Source organism: Petromyzon marinus, chromosome 11 (genome assembly GCF_048934315.1).
Source record: "Petromyzon marinus isolate PM22_M1 ecotype Great Lakes invasive population chromosome 11, UKy_Petmar_22M1.pri1.0, whole genome shotgun sequence".
NCBI classification, from domain to species: Eukaryota; Metazoa; Chordata; class Hyperoartia; order Petromyzontiformes; family Petromyzontidae; genus Petromyzon; species Petromyzon marinus.
In genome coordinates this window covers 24640759-24665172 of record NC_133677.1, presented here as the reverse complement: position 1 = coordinate 24665172, position 24414 = coordinate 24640759, and the positions used below count along the sequence as shown (strand labels likewise).

At 42.4% G+C, this 24414-nt stretch overlaps 1 protein-coding gene across 1 annotated transcript in view; it reads left to right on the top strand.

Annotated features, from left to right (window-relative positions):
- The first annotated feature begins 4342 nt into the window (after window positions 1–4342).
- The window catches only part of LOC142924250 (uncharacterized), a 61991-nt gene continuing 41919 nt past the window's right edge, over window positions 4343–24414 (top strand). The window contains exon 1 of the mRNA XM_076066236.1: window positions 4343–4391. Within this exon, the coding sequence (XP_075922351.1) occupies window positions 4343–4391 (49 nt within the window). The remainder of the gene's footprint in view (window positions 4392–24414) is intronic.

The following is a 24414-nucleotide window of genomic DNA, read 5'->3' as shown; positions in this document are numbered from 1 at the left end:
AAATGACTACAAATCTGAGCTATTCACAGTACTATATAGTGAACCAATAAAAACTAAAATATAAATTACCTTCATGTTATCAATATGGGTAGCTTTCCTGTAGACAGAGTGGCTCATTGAACCATCATGTCTCCTTTTAATTAAGACATCCAGAAAGGGTAGTTTGCCATCTTTTTCGACCTCCATGGTAAATCTGATGGCTGGGTGTATGGAATTGATGTGGTCGCGGAATTGGTCTAGAGCAGGCTGGCCATGTGGCCAGATGACAAAGGTGTCATCAACGTACCTCTTCCATAAGGTCGGGCGTAGAGTGGCAGTCTGGATGGCGTCAGTTTCAAATTTTTCCATGAATACGTTGGCTACAACCGGAGATAGGGGGGAGCCCATTGGGGTGCCCTCAGTTTGTTTGTAGAAAGTTCCATTCCAGGTGAAGTATGTGTTGGTTAAGCAATGTCTCACCAGGGGGGGTACATCAGTATGCAGTCCTTGATGCTTCAATGATAGCGATGGTGTCAGGTACCGGGACTTTGGTGAACAAGGACACCACATCAAAACTGACAAGCAGGTCGTTTGGGGACAGGGAAATGTCTTTGATTGTCGATACCAGGTGAGTCGAATTTAGTACCGCAGAGGTGGTTTTTCCAGTGAAAGGTCGCAGTATATCAGCCAGAAAACGTGCCAGTTTGTAGGTGGGGGAGCTGATAGTAGAGACGATGGGACGAAGGGGTGTATCTTCTTTGTGTATCTTTGGAAGGCCATATAATCTTGGTGGTCTGGCAGCAGAGGGTTTCAACAAGAACTGTTTGTTCTCATCAATTAATGCTGTTGAATCAGAGATAATTTTGTTCGTTTTGGTGACCAGGCTGTTGGTGGGATCTCTTTTTATTTTTGTATAGCTGCCATCGTTGAGTAGTTCTTGAATTTTGTTGTTATATTCTGTTTTGTCCATGATGACAGTGGCATTGCCTTTGGCGGCTGAGAGAACGACAATATCATCCCTCTTTTTTAATTGAGATAATTCAAAACGTTCGTCTTTGCTGATGTTGCTAGGTGGCAACTTAGCGTTTTTGAGGGTTGCAGCGATTTCAGATCTTGCTACGTCTGCAGAGATGTGACTCAAGCCCTTGAGTGCAACGTCGACATGGGCAATGATATCATTAACCGGTAAGTGTCTCGGTGTGACAGCAAAGTTTAGACCTTTAGCTAAAACGGATTTCAGACCATCAGAAATGGAACTGTTACTGCGATTAATTACGACTTTGTTGACGTCTATCTTTTCGGTGTGTGGATCCGATTTTTTGCTGGAGAGGTGATTGAATTTGGAAATCAAATTGTCCCTACATTTGTTCGACATAGTGGCAGCCGAAGAGGTAGTCATATTGTCTACATGTTCCCAATCCGATGTAGACATTGTTGCTGTCAATTTTAAGTGTGATTTGTAGAGTGTCTTGTCTAACTGATCGAGTTCGGTGCGTGTAAGTCTGATTTTTTCCGAGATAAGAGCGAAGCTAGTTCTAGCTAGAATTCGTTTTGCATTGAGAGAAGTTGCAACAGCAGAGGTTAGTGTAAATGCGGTTGGTATTACCTTAGAGTCGCGGCATCTCTTCAGAAAGGTGAGAGACTCGATTAGTTGAGCCTTCTTATCCCGAAGTCTGTTGAATGATCCTAAGGATGTGTGGAATCCCTCCCCGTAGAGGCGGTTAAATTTCGATTTAAAGCTTTCGTGACTGCAATGATCCATCTTCTTTGGTTCTTTCGGTAAAGTCGCTCCCTTCACCTGATGAAGGCCGCTTGTGTTGTGGCCGAAACGTCGTGAGAATATTATTATTTTATTCTCATTCTACGTGACTTTACCGAAAGAACCAAAGAAGATGGATCATTGCAGTCACGAAAGCTTTAAATCGAAATTTAACCGCCTCTACGGGGAGGGATTCCACACATCCTTAGGATCATTCAACAGACTTCGGGATAAGAAGGCTCAACTAATCGAGTCTCTCACCTTTCTGAAGAGATGCCGCGACTCTAAGGTAATACCAACCGCATTTACACTAACCTCTGCTGTTGCAACTTCTCTCAATGCAAAACGAATTCTAGCTAGAACTAGCTTCGCTCTTATCTCGGAAAAAATCAGACTTACACGCACCGAACTCGATCAGTTAGACAAGACACTCTACAAATCACACTTAAAATTGACAGCAACAATGTCTACATCGGATTGGGAACATGTAGACAATATGACTACCTCTTCGGCTGCCACTATGTCGAACAAATGTAGGGACAATTTGATTTCCAAATTCAATCACCTCTCCAGCAAAAAATCGGATCCACACACCGAAAAGATAGACGTCAACAAAGTCGTAATTAATCGCAGTAACAGTTCCATTTCTGATGGTCTGAAATCCGTTTTAGCTAAAGGTCTAAACTTTGCTGTCACACCGAGACACTTACCGGTTAATGATATCATTGCCCATGTCGACGTTGCACTCAAGGGCTTGAGTCACATCTCTGCAGACGTAGCAAGATCTGAAATCGCTGCAACCCTCAAAAACGCTAAGTTGCCACCTAGCAACATCAGCAAAGACGAACGTTTTGAATTATCTCAATTAAAAAAGAGGGATGATATTGTCGTTCTCTCAGCCGCCAAAGGCAATGCCACTGTCATCATGGACAAAACAGAATATAACAACAAAATTCAAGAACTACTCAACGATGGCAGCTATACAAAAATAAAAAGAGATCCCACCAACAGCCTGGTCACCAAAACGAACAAAATTATCTCTGATTCAACAGCATTAATTGATGAGAACAAACAGTTCTTGTTGAAACCCTCTGCTGCCAGACCACCAAGATTATATGGCCTTCCAAAGATACACAAAGAAGATACACCCCTTCGTCCCATCGTCTCTACTATCAGCTCCCCCACCTACAAACTGGCACGTTTTCTGGCTGATATACTGCGACCTTTCACTGGAAAAACCACCTCTGCGGTACTAAATTCGACTCACCTGGTATCGACAATCAAAGACATTTCCCTGTCCCCAAACGACCTGCTTGTCAGTTTTGATGTGGTGTCCTTGTTCACCAAAGTCCCGGTACCTGACACCATCGCTATCATTGAAGCATCAAGGACTGCATACTGATGTACCCCCCCTGGTGAGACATTGCTTAACCAACACATACTTCACCTGGAATGGAACTTTCTACAAACAAACTGAGGGCACCCCAATGGGCTCCCCCCTATCTCCGGTTGTAGCCAACGTATTCATGGAAAAATTTGAAACTGACGCCATCCAGACTGCCACTCTACGCCCGACCTTATGGAAGAGGTACGTTGATGACACCTTTGTCATCTGGCCACATGGCGAGCCTGCTCTAGACCAATTCCGCGACCACATCAATTCCATACACCCAGCCATCAGATTTACCATGGAGGTCGAAAAAGATGGCAAACTACCCTTTCTGGATGTCTTAATTAAAAGGAGACATGATGGTTCAATGAGCCACTCTGTCTACAGGAAAGCTACCCATATTGATAACATGAAGGTAATTTATATTTTAGTTTTTATTGGTTCACTATATAGTACTGTGAATAGCTCAGATTTGTAGTCATTTCTGTGACCAGTCACTAGCAAATCACCCAGTTATTTCAATGCTAAATTCGCCTAGTTATTTCAATGCTAAATTCTCCTGTTTTGATTTGTACTAAGTGCCTCGGTGAATGTGTATGCTCTGACTTCAACGTAACTATTTCTGTAGCAGTTACAAGCGAATGCCTTAATTTAGCTATTTCAATGCTAAATTCTATGCTAATTCCTTTTAACAATGGGTGCCTCTGCGGATGTGTATGCTTTAACTTTTAACATAGCTATTTCTGTGACCAGTCACAAGCTAATCATTCAGCCTTTTCAATGCTAAATTTTAAGCCGTGATCTGAACGTGGCTCTCTCACTCCAGCGCTGTCCTACCAGACAGTCTCGCTCCCTTCACCTGATGAAGGCCGCTTGTGTTGTGGCCGAAACGTCGTGAGAATATTATTATTTTATTCTCATTCTACGTGACTTTACCGAAAGAACCAAAGAAGATTGTGGAGGCAGTCAGCCATGTTACGTGGGGAAGTGAACATTGTGGAGGCAGTCAGCCATGTTACGTGGGGAAGTGAACACTGTGGAGGTAGTCAGCCATGTTACGTGGGGAAGTGAACACTGGAGGCAGTCAGCCATGTTACGTGGGGAAGTCAACACTGTGGAGGCACAGTCAGCCATGTTACGTGGGGAAGCGAACACCGTGGAGACAGTCAGCCATGTTACGTGGGGAAGTAAACACCGTGGAGACAGAGTCAGCCATGTTATGTGGGGAAGTCAACGACGTGGATGAACATTCCGCCATGTTACGTCGGGAAGTGAACAACGTGGACACAGTCGGCGACGTTCCAAATACAGACTGTTGGGGCAAGTGCTGTTAGCGAGTGGCAGCACCGATTAAGATCGGCACTGTGGCACACGACGGGGTGGTTGGCCAACACCACGCCCGGCCGCCTTTGTCTCCCCCAGTGGCGATGTTTACTACACACCGCACACCAGGTACTCATTTGAGGCTGAGTCGACCTAGGGGGAAGGGGGGCCCAGGACCGGTTCAGATAATCGCCATCGCCGGTGTTTGTTGGCCGTGAGCGGGATTCGAACTCGTGTAGTCGGGGTTCGTAGGGCAGTGCGCTAACTGCTGCGCCACCGCTCCCCCCACCACACACGCGCACAGCAGCTCCAGAGAGCGACTTTTGGGTCAGAGGTAGCCACATTGCACTGGGGCCGTCCATAAATGACGTCACGCACCTAGGGGGGGGCGGGGGGGGGTCAGACATTTGTGACGATGTGTGACGATGGGGGGGGGGGGGTTGAGAAATGTGACGTCACCTCAAAATGCGCAACTTTAAATAAATATAGACGACACGTTCTACTTAATTAAATAGACTTTTTAATAAATGTTTTCTCCTACAACATCAGAGTGCAGCGCCACATTAAATACGCACTACAATGACAATAGTTTAAAGCGATTTGAAGCATGTTTTATATGTTTGGGGAGGGGCGGGGCACAGCTCTGTGACGTCATATTTGATGGGGAGGGGTCTGACTTTTGTGACGCCGCGTGACGATGGGGGGGGGGTCAAAAATCGCGTGACGTCATTTATGGACGGCCCCTTTGGCACCGTGCGTCGCCGAATCATTGCTCATCGGAGTGTCAGCTGTATGACAACGCGACGTGGCACGCAGTGCCAACGCACACCTGTCACCCCCTAACCATTGCCTCTCTTATTACAGACCAATTCAGACCTTATTGGTCACCCCGTGCCCCTTACAAATCTCAACGTTCATCCTACAAAATCCCATCACAAGGGGAGAAACACAAAACATTGGTTTGCCCGTTTTGAAACGGCTCTAGTAAGCCGTATGGACCTGAGAACTCAATCTCCCTGTACACCAATACGGGGTAACCCCGTACGGGTTGACACGGCATGCCAACGTGATACTGAATCGCGCCTTCGGCTCTAAGAGATTCGTTTGTGACTGAACTGGAGATTAATGAATGATAAACCAGCCAGGGCTTCCCTCGCTGTACGCGGGTTCGGTTTAGTAAGCCGTATGGACCTGAAAAATCAATTTCCCTGTACACGAATACGGAAATTGAAAGGCATTTTATTACAAAAAACAAACATCATTAAAATTCACACAAACACTATAGTATTATAGTAGTTCGAAAATTAGACTGTGGAAAATAGTCATGTGTAATGATGAAAAATACTTGAAGATAACATTTATCATTATCTTATTGCAATATATGAACGTGTAATGGCAAATTAAAACGATGCGATACAATTTGACAATCCTTTACCGCGATACACTTAATCCAATGAAGTTGAATATAAACGCTGAAACACGTAAATATTACTGAACATAGCGTGGATAGAAGAAACTGATTTAACTAAATATCCACACAATTAAAACATCAATGAAGCAGGTTGTTGGAATGGATGCTCCAGGCGCCACTCTACGCGTGAGTGGTGCCAGTGGACTGAGAGGCCGTGCCAGGAGTCGCTGTCGCTGGCTGCTCAATGACCACCACCCTCTCGGCCGCTGCAGGGAGGGCGCGGCGCTGAGCCTTGAACTTCAGCTTCCCGTCTTCAGTCAAGCAGCAGCTCACGCTCTGCGGGTCCACGTCCCTGGGCAGCTGCGTCTCCCTGTGGAACTCCTGGCAGCTGTGACTGTAGCTGCCGATGCTGACTTCTCCGCTCTTCACCTCGCGCCGTCCGGCCACCACCAGCTTGTCTCCAGACACCTTCACGGCCAGGTCCTGTGGGGAGAAGTCCTGCACGTCCAGGGACGCGACAAACCCGCCTCCCTGCTCCTGTGGATCTTCAATCTGGAACCCACTGCTCACGGCCGGCTGCTGCAGCAGTGCGTCTCCGTGGCTGCCCGGGGCCCGCGTGTGGCTGCTGAGCTGATCGACTCCACGGAAGATTCTCTCCATCCTCTCGATCTCGCTCCTCATGTCTCGCTGCAGCTGCTGGAAGAGACTTTCACCGCGGGGGTTCCAGACCGGCCAGCCTGGCCAGACGCTCCTCTCCATCACGTGCATCGCAGGGAAGTAAACACTCAGGGCCATGCTTGTTGATGTGCTTCACAGTGAGGCTCGCTTCAGCTGTGAGCGCTGCTCCCTCCTCCGCCGATGTTCTGCCAGTGCAGCTACAGGAGCTGCTTTTATAGCCCTGGCAGTAGCTACGAGCAGATGCCAGGGGGAGCCAGAAGCGTCCAGAATGACGCAGCTGCTCCCAGGGGCTTCCTCCATCCGCACAGAATCTAGAGCGTGACTCGTGTCTCAGGGTGCAGTTTGTGAGCAGTTTACTGCCATGGAATTCACTCAGCACTCATAATGAATGTAAAACAGAGTGATGTGCTCTTCTATATTTAACTGAAATTACTACACTTTGAAGGGTGATACAAACCGAAACTTAAATTCTCGCTTACACAGCACAATGACATCATCAGCCTTATCAGGAAAGACTGAGTCACACAAAAACAACGAATGTCCCTTACATTTAACTTAATTAATAAAAAACTATCAATTCTGTACAATGGTTATTTTTAAAATATACGTAATGTTATGGTTTGATACTTACACATTGGCAGGGTGAACTAAATGCTATTGTAGTGAACTTGTCACAAACTGCAGCCTGAGACACGAGTCACGCTCTTGATTCTGGGCGGATGATGTAAGCCCCTGGGAGCAGCTGCGTCAATCTGGACGCTTCTGGCTGCCCCTGGCATCTGCTCGTAGCTACTGCCAGGGAATATGCTATTCTGTAATTGTATTTTATTATTTCTTATTTCTACGTGACTTTACCGAAAAAACCAAAGAGCAGTTTCTTTTATCCACGCTATGTTCAGTAATATTTACGTGTTTCAGCGTTCACATTCAACTTCATTGGATTAAGTGTATCGCTGTAAAGGAGTGTCAAATTGTATCGCATCGTTTTAATTTGCCATTACACGTTCATATATTGCAATAAGATAATGATAAATGTTATCTTTAATTATTTTTCATCATTACATATGACTTTTCCACAGTCTAATTTTCGAACTACTATAATACTATACTGTTTGTGTGAATGGTAAATGATGTTTGTTTTTTGTAATAAAATACCTTTCATTTTCCTGCAAGAGTTGCAACTGTTCTTTTTTTCTACATTGTGTTTGTTTCATCGTTACTGTGGACCAGAGTTCTGGACACAGAATTCCCCAAAACTAAGACAACCGGTAACGCGGCCTCATTGCTCCCTGTCCATGACAACTCCCAAGGTGCCAGGCTCACGCCGTCGGCCCTGCCGAGTCACTCCGCACTCAGAATCTGGGATTGGCTTGCAATGATCTAAGATCAATCTTACAACTTCACATTTCACTTGTATCATCCTTCAATTGGTAGTAAATCCTTCGCTAAGGAATTGGTCCTCAAATCGTGGGGACAAGCGTACAACGGAAAGATTAGTTGCCATTTAATGTTTGCGACACAGAGAATGTAAATAGTTACATGACCACCTCGCTGCTGTAGCAGTGTAAGTCATGCTGCTATTAATATATTCTATGTCTCGAGTTTCCTGGCTGGCTGCTGGCTGTGCTTCTCTCCATCCCAACAATAACTCCGTTGTTAGTGGGTGCAGGAGACAATAGGGACACCAACAAGGTGGGAATAACCAGAACAGTATTTGAAGACTGACACGGTTCATTTAAAATTGCACTTTCAATGTATGCGCCAATTAACGTCATTCTTTTTGACAAAATAACTTGTTTTATCCTAGAGAATTAGAAACTAAACCTGAAGACATTAAACTAGTACAATTAAAATGTACGATTAATTGTAAAGTTAGCAAAATAAATAAATGATCTAATTCATATACTATATTCTTGGTTCTTTCGGTAAAGTCACGTAGAAGGGAAACAATAAAATAATAAAGATAATCCCTCAGCTATTTGCACAAACCAATCCCTTAGCTATTTCAATGCTAAATTACTAGTTGCCTCTGTGGATGTGTAGGTTTTGACTTTAACATAGCCATTCCTGTGACCAGTCACAAGCTAATCCCTTAGCTATTTCAATGCTAAATTACTAGTTGCCTCTGTGGATGTGTAGGTTTTGACTTTAACATAGCCAATTCCGTGACCAGTCACAAGCTAATCCCTCAGCTATTGATATGTAAACCCCTTTGTCAAGGTGCTTCACTTATCTCAACCAGCTTAAAAGTCTCTACGAATCTGAACATCGTTAATTGAAGCTCTGTCGTCCCGACAGTTACCTTTCACCTAAAGACGGCCGCTTGCGTTGTGGCCAAAACGTCGTGAGAATTTTATCGTGTCATTTTATTATTTTATTCTCATTCTACGTGACTTTACCGAAAGAACCAAAGAAAATAAAATAATAAAGATATAAAACAATAAAATTATCCAAATCAAAATTCATATACTGTTGATTTATTCACTCCATATCCGCAGTGGACACTGCCGGTTGTGTTCCTTCCTTAGCTCCCATTCCCACGTTAGTCTCGACCACCGGCCGTCATCACTTCAAGTTGTGTGTCCTGCCTCACCCCACCTTTCTAAACTAAAATTACGTCCTTAATTTGCATATGAAGTCCAATTGACGTGTCCGTCTTCCAGTATCAGTGTTGTTCTTAGGATGTGCATCATCTCTACGCTTCCTTGTGCATTTCTAAACATTGGTTATATTTTCTGTTTGTGATGCATCTGTTTGAAAAAAACGTTCTGCTTAAGGCATATGGCTCAGTTACGTTTCATTATTAAGTTAAGATAATAATAAGCACTTTGCTCTGCCCTGATACGCCTCTCTTAATCATTTTCATCCCTCTTCCCCTTCAACAACCGCCCTACGTGCAAATGCACTTCTGTGTTTTCAAGGCTGTGTCCCTGTTCTTTTTGCGTTCAGTTTGTCATTCCCCCGCACCTCCATTAAAGCATGGTTGGCAGCGTATGGTGCGAAAGAAGTTCACCATGCAAACATACGCTGCGTTGAAAAATGATTCTACTGATAGCAGACCAAACCTGGACAGATTTCTCAATACGAGTGCAATATCGAGGGTACAGATCAATACGACCTGAACACAGATGCTATTTCTCGGACGGTTGGCAACTCTAGCCATGCCCATACAAACATACACAACATCTTGACCATGAATCGCCTATGCGGCAGATTAAATGTCAAGCATTTTACATTGAATTCCGATCTACTTTTGTTCGTTTTGTTTGATTTTGGAGCAGTTTCAAGTAAGTATTTTTTATACAATTATTGTATTGTCATTTACTGTATAATTATGATAATAGACCAAGCACTGAGACATTGCCCAGGGTTGGTCTACAATCGAAAAGGTGGCAACCCCATAGCACACCCTCATGTGTTCCAGTGTTAACACATCGTATGTTTGTATCTTGAAATTCTTTCGCACCGTACGTAGCCCACCGTGCTAATCGGAGGTATGAGATAAGGACAAGGAACTAAACACAATAAGCAATTACTTAAGAAGAGTTTTCAATTGAGTATGGGATGATTGCGAGTGCTGTCAATATGGCGGTGTTGACAACAAGCATCCACTTGAAACGAACGCGCTTCCGAAAATCTGCGATTTTATCATTTCATGCCGATACGTGGAGATGAGCGGGTTCACCGCGGGTCTTAAACAGCCCTTCCCCAGCCAACATGCACTGGGGGAAATTCCATCAATATTCTCATTAATAATCTGCTTTGGAAGACGAAGAAGAAAAAAGCTAATCCTGCAGGCATCGCGGATAATAAGATTAGAATATTACTTCGCCCCACATCACGGCGGATACGCACGAATGTTGAACGTCTTTGGGGCCGTCCATAAATGACGTCACGCACCTGGGGGGAGGGCGATCAGACATTTGTGACGATGTGTGACGAGGGGGGGGGGGGGGTGAGAAATGTGACGTCACATCAAATGCGCAACTTTAAGTAAATATAGACGACACGTTCTACTTAATTAAATATACTTTTTAATAAATGTTTTCTCCTACAACATCAGAGTGCAGCGCCACATTAAATACGCACTACAATGACAATAGTTTAAAGCGATTTGAAGCATGTTTTATTTGGTGGGAGGGGGGCCAGAGCTTTGTGACGTCATATTTGAGGGGGGGGTCTGACTTTTTGTGACGCCGTGTGACAATGGGGGGGTGGGGTCAAAAATCGTCAGAAGTCGCGTGACGTCATTTATGGACGGCCCCTTTGGCACCGTGCGTCGCCGAATCATTGCTCATCGGAGTGTCAGCTGTATGACAACGCGACGTGGCACGCAGTGCCAACGCACACCTGTCACCCCCTAACCATTGCCTCTCTTATTACAGACCAATTCAGACCTTATTGGTCACCCCGTGCCCCTTACAAATCTCAACGTTCATCCTACAAAATCCCATCACAAGGGGAGAAACACAAAACATTGGTTTGCCCGTTTTGAAACGGCTCTAGTAAGCCGTATGGACCTGAGAACTCAATCTCCCTGTACACCAATACGGGGTAACCCCGTACGGGTTGACACGGCATGCCAACGTGATACTGAATCGCGCCTTCGGCTCTAAGAGATTCGTTTGTGACTGAACTGGAGATTAATGAATGATAAACCAGCCAGGGCTTCCCTCGCTGTACGCGGGTTCGGTTTGTTGCGCTATTTCACGCTGTGGGGGCCGTCCATAAATGACGTCACGCGATTTTAGACGATTTTTTTGACCCCCCCTCCCATCGTCACGCGGCGTCACAAAGAGTCAGAGCCCCCCCTCAAATATGACGGTACAAAGCTGTGCCCCCCCCCCCCCAAAATAAAGCATGCTTCATATCGCTTTAAACTATTGTATCGTGGTGCTTATTTAATGTGGCGCTGCACTCTGATGTTGTAGGAGAAAATATTTATTAAAAAGTCTATTTAATTACGTAGAACGTGTTGTCTATATTTATTTAAAGTTGCGCATTTTGATGTGACGTCACATTTCTCACCCCCCCCCCCCCTCATTTATGGACGGCCCCAGTACAATGCGGCTACCTCTGACCCAAAAGTCGCTCTCTGGAGCTGCTGTGCACGTGTGTGGTGGGGGGAGCGGTGGGCTACGTACGGTGCGAAAGAATTTCAAGATACAAACATACGATGTGTTAACACTGGAACACATGAGGGTGTGCTATGGGGTTGCCACCTTTTCGATTGTAGACCAACCCTGGGCAATGTCTCAGTGCTTGGTCTATTATCACAATTATACAGTAAATGGCAATACAATAATTCTATTAAAAATACTTACTTGAAACTGCGCCAAAATAAATCAAAACGAACAAAAGTAGATCGAAATTCAATGTATAATGCTTGACATTTAATCTGCCGCATAGGCGATTCATGGTCAAGATGTTGTGTATGTTTGCATGGGCATGGCTAGAGTTGCCACCCGTCCATGAATTAGCATCTGTGTTCAGTTGGTATTGATCTGTACCCTCGATATTGCACTCGTATTGAGAAATCTGTCCAGGATTGGTCTGCAGTCAGTAGAATCATTTTTCAACGCAGCGTATGTTTGCATGGTGAACTTCTTTCGCACCGTACGCAGCCAACCATGCTTTACTGGAGGTGCGGGGGAATAACAAACTGAACGCAAAAAGAACAGGGACACAGCCTTGAAAACACAGAAGTGCATCTACACGTAGGGCGGTTGTTGAAGGGGAAGACGGATGAAAATGATTAAGAGAGGTGTATCAGGGCAGAACAAAGTGCTTATTGTTATCTTAACTTAATAATGAAACGTAACTGAGCCATATGCCTTAAGCAGAACGTTTTTTTTCAAACAGATGCATCACAAACGGAAAATAGAACCAATGTTTAGAAATGCACAAGGAAGCGTAGAGATGATGCACATCCTAAGAATTACACTGATACTGGAAGACGGACACGTCAATTGGACTTCATATGACTTCATATAATTAAGGACGTAATTTTAGTTTAGAAAGGTGGGGTGAGGCAGGACACACAACTTGAAGTGATGACGGCCGGTGGTCGAGACTAACGTGGGAATGGGAGCTAAGGAAGGAACACAACCGGCAGTGTCCACTGCGGAGATGGAGTGAATAAATCAACAGTATATGAATTTTGATTTGGGGAATTTTATTGTTTTATATCTTTATTATTTTATTTTCTTTGGTTCTTTCGGTAAAGTCACGTAGAATGAGAATAAAATAATAAAAAAACACAATAAAATTCTCACGACGTTTTGGCCACAACGCAAGCGGCCGTCTTTAGGTGAAAGGTACAGTACTGTCGGGACGACAGAGCTTCAATTAACGATGTTAAGATTCGTAGCGACTTTTAAGCTGGTTGGGAGAAGTAAGGCACCTTGACAAAGGGGTTTACATATCAATAGCTGAGGGATTAGCTTGTGACTGGTCACGGAATTGGCTATGTTAAAGTCAAAACCGACACATCCACAGAGGCAACTAGTAATTTAGCATTGAAATAGCTAAGGGATTAGCTTGTGACTGGTCACAGGAATGGCTATGTTAAAGTCAAAACCTACACATCCACAGAGGCAACTAGTAATTTAGCATTGAAATAGCTAAAGGGATTAGCTTGTGCAAATAGCTGAGGGATTAGCTTGTGACTGGTCACGGAAATGGCTATGTTAAAGTAAAAACCTACATCTTCTTTGATTCTTTCGGTAAAGTCACGTAGAATGAGAATAAAATAATAAATTTATAAAATAAAATAACACAATAATATTCTCACGACGTTTCGGCCACAACACAAGCGGCCTTCATCAGGTGAAGGGGGCGAGACTGTCTGGTAGGACAGCGCTGGAGTGAGAGAGCCACGTTCAGATCATGGCTTTTAAGCTGTGTGAGAGGAACAAAGAGCCTTGACGAAGGAATTAGCATAAAATTTAGCATTGAAATGGCTGAATGATTAGCTTGTGACTGGTCACAGAAATAGCTATGTTAAAAGTTAAAGCGTACACATCCGCAGAGGCCCCCATTGTTAAAAGGAATTAGCATAGAATTTAGCATTGAAATAGCTAAGTTAAGGCATACACATCCGCAGAGGCACCCCTTGACAATGGGATTAGCATAGAATTTAGCATTGAAATGGCTGAGTGACTCGCTTGTAACTGCTACAGAAATAGTTACGTTGAAGTCAGAGCATACACATTCACCGAGGCACTTAGTACAAATCAAAACAGGAGAATTTAGCATTGAAATAACTAGGCGAATTTAGCATTGAAATAACTGGGTGATTTGCTAGTGACTGGTCACAGAAATATATGTTAAAGTAAGGCCTACACATCCACAGAGCTTCAATGAACGCTGTTAAGATTCGTAGCGACTTTTAAGCTGGTTGGGAGAAGTGAGGAGTGAGGCTCCCTCCTCTGCCGATGTTCTGTCTCAGATGTGAATAATTAGTATTGTATTACAATTCTATAAACAATACAGTGTTGTAGTGCATCACGTGTTGATGTTCCATTGCACAGCCACGTTCCAAATGCTATAATGACGTAAGAGCCGTGGAAACCTCTGACGTCACGGTGACGTCATGGCCCGGTGACGTCACGGCAGAGGTCAGAGTGGAGTCGGCTCCTGGAGAGGAAACCACCTCACCCCACGCTGCTCCTCCACTTCGAGTTCTTCAGAGACCTTCGCCACCATCACCACCATGGCGATCTTCACGGCTGTCCTCACTGTGGTTCTGCTGCTCACGCAGCCGATGGTGGAGCTCCTCGGAGGATCTCGGCGTGGGGGTTCGGACATTAACGCCTCCAACACCACCACCACCACGATCAACTACTCGGGACTCGTGAAGAACGTCTCTGCATCAGCAGGGGTCGCCACCTGGGGACCGATGTTCAGTAGCCACAGTGAGGACATTGTGGACAGCGTGCTCCCTGCCCTCCTGCAGGCTATGGGTGAGCTGAGCAGCAGCTGCCAGGCCATAGTGGACAGCGCGCTCCCTGCTCTGCTCCACGCTGTAGGTCAGCTGTACAGCGGCTGCAAGGAGGCCATCAGCTCCACCGTGCTGCTGAACACCCTGCACATCGCCGTGCATCTCTGGCGTTTCATACGTCGCCAAGTGAGTGAGCAACATCCATCATCATCACCACCATCAGCCATGGTCAATCCACTAGTGGGTAGAGACCTCCACGAGCCGTCGCCACCTCCCACGATGCCGCTGTGCAGTAATCCACCCAGCACCTGCACGTGGAGCGATTTCATTGCTTCATCTCCCCACTGGGCACCCTCTCGGATGACCCCCTCGCAGCCCGTCGGCATCACTCGCCCCCTTCACACCTCCACCGATCCCCCTCAACTCCACTCACGGTGTCTTCAACAGCCTGGTTGGGCACTGGAACAGTATCCCGGACAGTGCCGGATTAAGCTCGTGCGGGTCCTGTAGCTTATATTATAAAGGTGCCCAGAATAAATAAAAAAAACACAATTATAAAGCACGAAGTTTTTAACTTGCATAGTAAAGTAATTGTAATTTTACTATAGTAATAGAGCAAGTACAGAATCACTGAACGGGGATTTATAGGGTGAGATCATTTAGCGCGGGGCGCTTGAAAGTGCGGGGCCCACAGCTAATGATTATTTTGTTCCGAGGATAATCCGGCACTGATCACGGATTGAGTATGAGGAGCAGTGATGAGATGTAAAGTATTTTTTAACATGTTATTAAAATGTTATGTTTAATAGAAAATATAATGTTGTTTGTCTCTTAGCTGTGATTCGTAAAAAACTGTTGTTACTCAATGGTCTTTCGGTAAAGTCACGTAGAAAAAATAAACAAAATAATAGAATACGACGTTTCGATTGCAACTCAAGCAGTCGTCATCAGGTGAAACTAAAGTTGAGAGAGAGAGACCAAACACAGACAGGGAGACACAAAGATCCCCCGTATAGCCTGAACAGACTGTAGGGGCAAGTGCTGTTAGCGAGCACCTGTGAAGGCCGGAACAGTACACGAGGGGGTGGGTGGCCAGCACCACGCCCGACCGCCTTTGTCTCCCTAGTGGCGATGTTTACACACCGCACCAGGTACTCATTTGAGGCTGAGTCGACCTAGGGGAGGCCCGGGACCGGTTCAGATAATCGTCACTGGTGTTGGCCGTGAGCGGGAATCGAACCCGGGACGCCAGGTTCATAGCGCAGCGTAGCGCTAACAGCTGCACCACCGCTCCCCACACACAGGGAGACACACAAGCAGAGAAGGACGGTGATCAACCAGGCAAAGTATTATTTGTTGTGTTGGCCGACTCAATGAGTTGCATTACATTTCTAAGTTTGCTGAGTTTGATCCTCTTTCTATCAGCTTGTACCCTCTGTAAATTTCACCCCCACTATCTCGCCCGTTACGGCAGCCCCTCCGCTCCCACTCCCCCTCGGAGTAGCCGAGGGATTAGCCGGGGTATGCTTGCTCTGCGATCTTACATTTACTTGCAAATCCCACCACAAACGTATATAGTGTAACCTTTGGTTGCAGTAGCTCTCTCGCTACATTTCTTCCTGTCTCAGCAGTCCGCCTGCTGTATTATTTCACCTGAAGACGATTGCTTGTGTTGTGACCACGTGTATACTGTTTACTACAGTACTATGGTGTTGTGACCACGTGTATACTGTTTAATATAGTACTATAGTGTTGTGACCACGTGTATACTGTTTACTATAGTACTATAGTGTTTTGACCACGTGTATACTGTTTACTATAGTACTATAGTGTTGGGACCACGTGTATACTGTTTACTACAGTACTATAGTGTTGTGACCACGTGTATACGGTTTACTATAGTACTATAGTGTTGGGACCACGTGTATACTGTTTACTACAGTACTATAGTGTTGTGACCACGTGTATACTGTTTACTATAGTACTATAGTGTTGGGACCACGTATATACTGTTTACTACAGTACTATAGTGTTGTGACCACGTGTATACTGTTTACTATAGTACTATAGTGTTGTGACCATGTGTATACTGTTTACTATAGTACTATAGTGTTTTGACCACGTGTATACTGTTTACTATAGTACTATAGTGTTGGGACCACGTGTATACTGTTTACTATAGTACTGTAGTGTTGTGACCACGTGTATACTGTATACTACAGTACTATAGTGTTGTGACCACGTGTATACTGTTTACTATAGTACTATAGTGTTGGGACCACGTGTATACTGTTTACTACAGTACTATAGTGTTGTGACCACGTGTATACTGTTTCCTATAGTACTATAGTGTTGTGACCATGTGTATACTGTTTACTATAGTACTATAGTGTTGTGACCACGTCTATACTGTTTACTACAGTACTATAGTGTTGTGACCACGTGCATACTGTTTACTATAGTACTGTAGTGTTGTGACCACGTGTATACTGTATACTACAGTACTATAGTGTTGTGACCACGTGTATACTGTTTACTATAGTACTATAGTGTTGGGACCACGTGTATACTGTTTACTACAGTACTATAGTGTTGTGACCACGTGTATACTGTTTACTATAGTACTATAGTGTTGTGACCACGTGTATACTGTTTACTATAGTACTATAGTGTTGTGACCACGTGTATACTGTTTACTATAGTACTATAGTGTTGGGACCACGTGTATACTGTTTACTACAGTACTATAGTGTTGTGACCACGTGTATACTGTTTCCTATAGTACTATAGTGTTGTGACCATGTGTATACTGTTTACTATGGTACTATAGTGTTGTGACCACGTGTATACTGTTTACTACAGTACTATAGTGTTGAGACCAAGTGTATACTGTTTACTATAGTACTGTAGAGTTGTGACCACGTGTATACTGTTTACTATAGTACTATAGTGTTGTGACCACGTGTATACTGTTTACTATAGTACTATAATGTTGTGACCACGTGTATACTGTTTACTACAGTACTATAGTGGTGTGACCACGTGTGTACTGTTTACTATAGTACTATAGTGTTGTGACCACGTGTATACTGTTTACTATAGTACTATAGTTTTGTGACCACGTGTGTAATGTTTACTACAGTACTATAGTGTTGTGATCACGTGTGTAATGTTTACTACAGTACTATAGTGTTGTGACCACGTGTATACTGTTTACTACAGTTCTATAGTGGTGTGACCACGTGTGTACTGTTTACTATAGTACTATAGTGTTGTGACCACGTGTACACTGTTTGCTACAGTACTATAGTGTTGTGACCACGTGTGTAATGTTTACTACAGTACTATAGTGTTGTGATCACGTGTGTAATGTTTTCTACAGTACTATAGTGTTGTGACCACGTGTATACTGTTTACTACAGTACTATAGTGTTGTGACCACGTGTATACTGTTTACTATAGTACTATAGTGTGACCACGTGTATACTGTTTACTACAGTACTATAGTGTTGTGACCACGTCTATACTGTTTACTATAGTACTATAGTGTTGTGACCACGTGTATACTGTTTACTATAGTACTATAATGTTGTGACCACGTGTATACTGTTTACTACAGTTCTATAGTGGTGTGACCACGTGTGTACTGTTTACTATAGTACTATAGTGTTGTGACCACGTGTACACTGTTTGCTACAGTACTATAGTGTTGTGACCACGTGTGTAATGTTTACTACAGTACTATAGTGTTGTGATCACGTGTGTAATGTTTACTACAGTACTATAGTGTTGTGACCACGTGTATACTGTTTACTACAGTACTATAGTGTTGTGACCACGTGTATACTGTTTACTATAGTACTATAGTGTTTTGACCACGTGTATACTGTTTACTATAGTACTATAGTGTTGGGACCACGTGTATACTGTTTACTATAGTACTGTAGTGTTGTGACCACGTGTATACTGTATACTACAGTACTATAGTGTTGTGACCACGTGTATACTGTTTACTATAGTACTATAGTGTTGGGACCACGTGTATACTGTTTACTACAGTACTATAGTGTTGTGACCACGTGTATACTGTTTCCTATGGTACTATAGTGTTGTGACCATGTGTATACTGTTTACTATAGTACTATAGTGTTGTGACCACGTCTATACTGTTTACTACAGTACTATAGTGTTGTGACCACGTGCATACTGTTTACTATAGTACTGTAGTGTTGTGACCACGTGTATACTGTATACTACAGTACTATAGTGTTGTGACCACGTGTATACTGTTTACTATAGTACTATAGTGTTGGGACCACGTGTATACTGTTTACTACAGTACTATAGTGTTGTGACCACATGTATACTGTTTACTATAGTACTATAGTGTTGTGACCACGTGTATACTGTTTACTATAGTACTATAGTGTTGTGACCACGTGTATACTGTTTACTATAGTACTATAGTGTTGGGACCACGTGTATACTGTTTACTACAGTACTATAGTGTTGTGACCACGTGTATACTGTTTCCTATAGTACTATAGTGTTGTGACCATGTGTATACTGTTTACTATGGTACTATAGTGTTGTGACCACGTGTATACTGTTTACTACATTACTATAGTGTTGAGACCAAGTGTATACTGTTCACTATAGTACTGTAGAGTTGTGACCACGTGTATACTGTTTACTATAGTACTATAGTGTTGGGACCACGTGTATACTGTTTACTACAGTACTATAGTGTTGTGACCACGTGTATACTGTTTACTATAGTACTATAGTGTTGGGACCACGTGTATACTGTTTACTACAGTACTATAGTGTTGTGACCACGTGTATACTGTTTACTATAGTACTATAGTTTTGTGACCACGTCTATACTGTTTACTATAGTACTATAGTGTTGTGACCACGTGTATACTGTTTACTATAGTACTATAATGTTGTGACCACGTGTATACTGTTTACTACAGTTCTATAGTGGTGTGACCACGTGTGTACTGTTTACTATAGTACTATAGTGTTGTGACCACGTGTACACTGTTTGCTACAGTACTATAGTGTTGTGACCACGTGTGTAATGTTTACTACAGTACTATAGTGTTGTGATCACGTGTGTAATGTTTACTACAGTACTATAGTGTTGTGACCACGTGTATACTGTTTACTACAGTACTATAGTGTTGTGACCACGTGTATACTGTTTACTATAGTACTATAGTGTGACCACGTGTATACTGTTTACTACAGTACTATAGTGTTGTGACCACGTCTATACTGTTTACTATAGTACTATAGTGTTGTGACCACGTGTATACTGTTTACTATAGTACTATAATGTTGTGACCACGTGTATACTGTTTACTACAGTTCTATAGTGGTGTGACCACGTGTGTACTGTTTACTATAGTACTATAGTGTTGTGACCACGTGTACACTGTTTGCTACAGTACTATAGTGTTGTGACCACGTGTGTAATGTTTACTACAGTACTATAGTGTTGTGATCACGTGTGTAATGTTTACTACAGTACTATAGTGTTGTGACCACGTGTATACTGTTTACTACAGTACTATAGTGTTGTGACCACGTGTATACTGTTTACTATAGTACTATAGTGTTTTGACCACGTGTATACTGTTTACTATAGTACTATAGTGTTGGGACCACGTGTATACTGTTTACTATAGTACTGTAGTGTTGTGACCACGTGTATACTGTATACTACAGTACTATAGTGTTGTGACCACGTGTATACTGTTTACTATAGTACTATAGTGTTGGGACCACGTGTATACTGTTTACTACAGTACTATAGTGTTGTGACCACGTGTATACTGTTTCCTATAGTACTATAGTGTTGTGACCATGTGTATACTGTTTACTATAGTACTATAGTGTTGTGACCACGTCTATACTGTTTACTACAGTACTATAGTGTTGTGACCACGTGCATACTGTTTACTATAGTACTGTAGTGTTGTGACCACGTGTATACTGTATACTACAGTACTATAGTGTTGTGACCACGTGTATACTGTTTACTACAGTACTATAGTGTTGTGACCACGTGTATACTGTTTACTATAGTACTATAGTGTTGGGACCACGTGTATACTGTTTACTACAGTACTATAGTGTTGTGACCACGTGTATACTGTTTACTATAGTACTATAGTTTTGTGACCACGTCTATACTGTTTACTATAGTACTATAGTGTTGTGACCACGTGTATACTGTTTACTATAGTACTATAATGTTGTGACCACGTGTATACTGTTTACTACAGTTCTATAGTGGTGTGACCACGTGTGTACTGTTTACTATAGTACTATAGTGTTGTGACCACGTGTACACTGTTTGCTACAGTACTATAGTGTTGTGACCACGTGTGTAATGTTTACTACAGTACTATAGTGTTGTGATCACGTGTGTAATGTTTACTACAGTACTATAGTGTTGTGACCACGTGTATACTGTTTACTACAGTACTATAGTGTTGTGACCACGTGTATACTGTTTACTATAGTACTATAGTGTGACCACGTGTATACTGTTTACTACAGTACTATAGTGTTGTGACCACGTCTATACTGTTAACTATAGTACTATAGTGTTGTGACCACGTGTATACTGTTTACTATAGTACTATAATGTTGTGACCACGTGTATACTGTTTACTACAGTTCTATAGTGGTGTGACCACGTGTGTACTGTTTACTATAGTACTATAGTGTTGTGACCACGTGTACACTGTTTGCTACAGTACTATAGTGTTGTGACCACGTGTGTAATGTTTACTACAGTACTATAGTGTTGTGATCACGTGTGTAATGTTTACTACAGTACTATAGTGTTGTGACCACGTGTATACTGTTTACTACAGTACTATAGTGTTGTGACCACGTGTATACTGTTTACTATAGTACTATAGTGTGACCACGTGTATACTGTTTACTACAGTACTATAGTGTTGTGACCACGTGTATACTGTTTACTACAGTACTATAGTGTTGTGACCACGTGTATACTGTTTACTACAGTACTACGGTGTTGTGACCACGTGTATACTGTTTACTACAGTACTATAGTGTTGTGACCACGTGTATACTGTTTACTACAGTACTATAGTGTTGTGACCACGTCTATACTGTTTACTACAGTACTATAGTGTTGTGACCACGTGTATACTGTTTACTATAGTACTATAGTGTTGTGACCACGTGTATATTGTTTACTACAGTACTATAGTGTTGTGACCACGTGTATACTGTTTACTATAGTACTATAGTGTTGTGACCACTTGTTTACTGTTTACTATAGTACTATAGTGTTGTGACCACGTGTACACTGTTTACTACAGTACTATAGTGTTGTGACCACGTGTGTAATGTTTACTACATTACTATAGTGTTGGGACCACGTGTATACTGTTTACTACAGTACTATAGTGTTGTTACCACGTGTATACTGTTTCCTATAGTACTATAGTGTTGTGACCATGTGTATACTGTTTACTATAGTACTATAGTGTTGTGACCACGTGTATACTGTTTACTACAGTTCTATAGTGTTGTGACCACGTGTATACTGTTTACTACAGTACTATAGTGTTGTGTCCAAGTGTATACTGTTTACTATAGTACTGTAGTGTTGTGACCACGTGTATACTGTTTACTATAGTACTATAGTGTTGTGACCACGTGTACACTGTTTGCTACAGTACTATAGTGTTGTGACCACGTGTGTAATGTTTACTACAGTACTATAGTGTTGTGATCACGTGTGTAATGTTTACTACAGTACTATAGTGTTGTGACCACGTGTATACTGTTTACTACAGTACTATAGTGTTGTGACCACGTGTATACTGTTTACTATAGTACTATAGTGTGACCACGTGTATACTGTTTACTACAGTACTATAGTGTTGTGACCACGTGTATACTGTTTACTACAGTACTATAGTGTTGTGACCACGTGTATACTGTTTACTACAGTACTATGGTGTTGTGACCACGTGTATACTGTTTACTACAGTACTATAGTGTTGTGACCACGTGTATACTGTTTACTACAGTACTATAGTGTTGTGACCACGTCTATACTGTTTACTACAGTACTATAGTGTTGTGACCACGTGTATACTGTTTACTATAGTACTATAGTGTTGTGACCACGTGTATATTGTTTACTACAGTACTATAGTGTTGTGACCACGTGTATACTGTTTACTATAGTACTATAGTGTTGTGACCACGTGTTTACTGTTTACTATAGTACTATAGTGTTGTGACCACGTGTACACTGTTTACTACAGTACTATAGTGTTGTGACCACGTGTGTAATGTTTACTACATTACTATAGTGTTGGGACCACGTGTATAGTTTATTACAGTACTATAGTGTTGTGACCACGTGTATACTGTTTCCTATAGTACTATAGTGTTGTGACCATGTGTATACTGTTTACTATAGTACTATAGTGTTGTGACCACGTGTATACTGTTTACTACAGTACTATAGTGTTGTGACCACGTGTATACTGTTTACTATAGTACTATAGTGTTGTGACCATGTGTATACTGTTTACTATAGTACTATAGTGTTGTGACCACGTCTATACTGTTTACTACAGTACTATAGTGTTGTGACCACGTGCATACTGTTTACTATAGTACTGTAGTGTTGTGACCACGTGTATACTCTATACTACAGTAATATAGTGTTGTGACCACGTGTATACTGTTTACTATAGTACTATAGTGTTGGGACCACGTGTATACTGTTTACTACAGTACTATAGTGTTGTGACCACGTGTATACTGTTTACTATAGTACTATAGTGTTGTGACCATGTGTATACTGTTTACTATAGTACTATAGTGTTGTGACCACGTCTATACTGTTTACTACAGTACTATAGTGTTGTGACCACGTGCATACTGTTTACTATAGTACTATAGTGTTGTGACCACGTGTATACTGTATACTACAGTACTATAGTCTTGTGACCACGTGTATACTGTTTACTATAGTACTATAGTGTTGGGACCACGTGTATACTGTTTACTACAGTACTATAGTGTTGTGACCACGTGTATACTGTTTCCTATAGTACTATAGTGTTGTGACCATGTGTATACTGTTTACTATAGTACTATAGTGTTGTGACCACGTCTATACTGTTTACTACAGTACTATAGTGTTGTGACCACGTGCATACTGTTTACTATAGTACTGTAGTGTTGTGACCACGTGTATACTGTATACTACAGTACTATAGTCTTGTGACCACGTGTATACTGTTTACTATAGTACTATAGTGTTGGGACCACGTGTATACTGTTTACTACAGTACTATAGTGTTGTGACCACGTGTATACTGTTTACTATAGTACTATAGTGTTGTGACCACGTGTATACTGTTTACTATAGTACTATAGTGTTGTGACCACGTGTATACTGTTTACTATAGTACTATAGTGTTGTGACCACGTGTATACTGTTTACTACAGTACTATAGTGTTGTGACCAAGTGTATACTGTTTACTATAGTACTGTAGTGTTGTGACCACGTGTATACTGTTTACTATAGTACTATAGTGTTGGGACCACGTGTATACTGTTTACTATAGTACTATAGTGTTGGGACCACGTGTATACTGTTTACTACAGTACTATAGTGTTGTGACCACGTGTATACTGTTTACTATAGTACTATAGTGTTGTGACCACGTCTATACTGTTTACTATAGTACTATAGTGTTGTGACCACGTGTATACTGTTTACTATAGTACTATAATGTTGTGACCACGTGTATGCTGTTTACTACAGTACTATAGTGGTGTGACCACGTGTGTACTGTTTACTATAGTACTATAGTGTTGTGACCACGTGTACACTGTTTGCTACAGTACTATA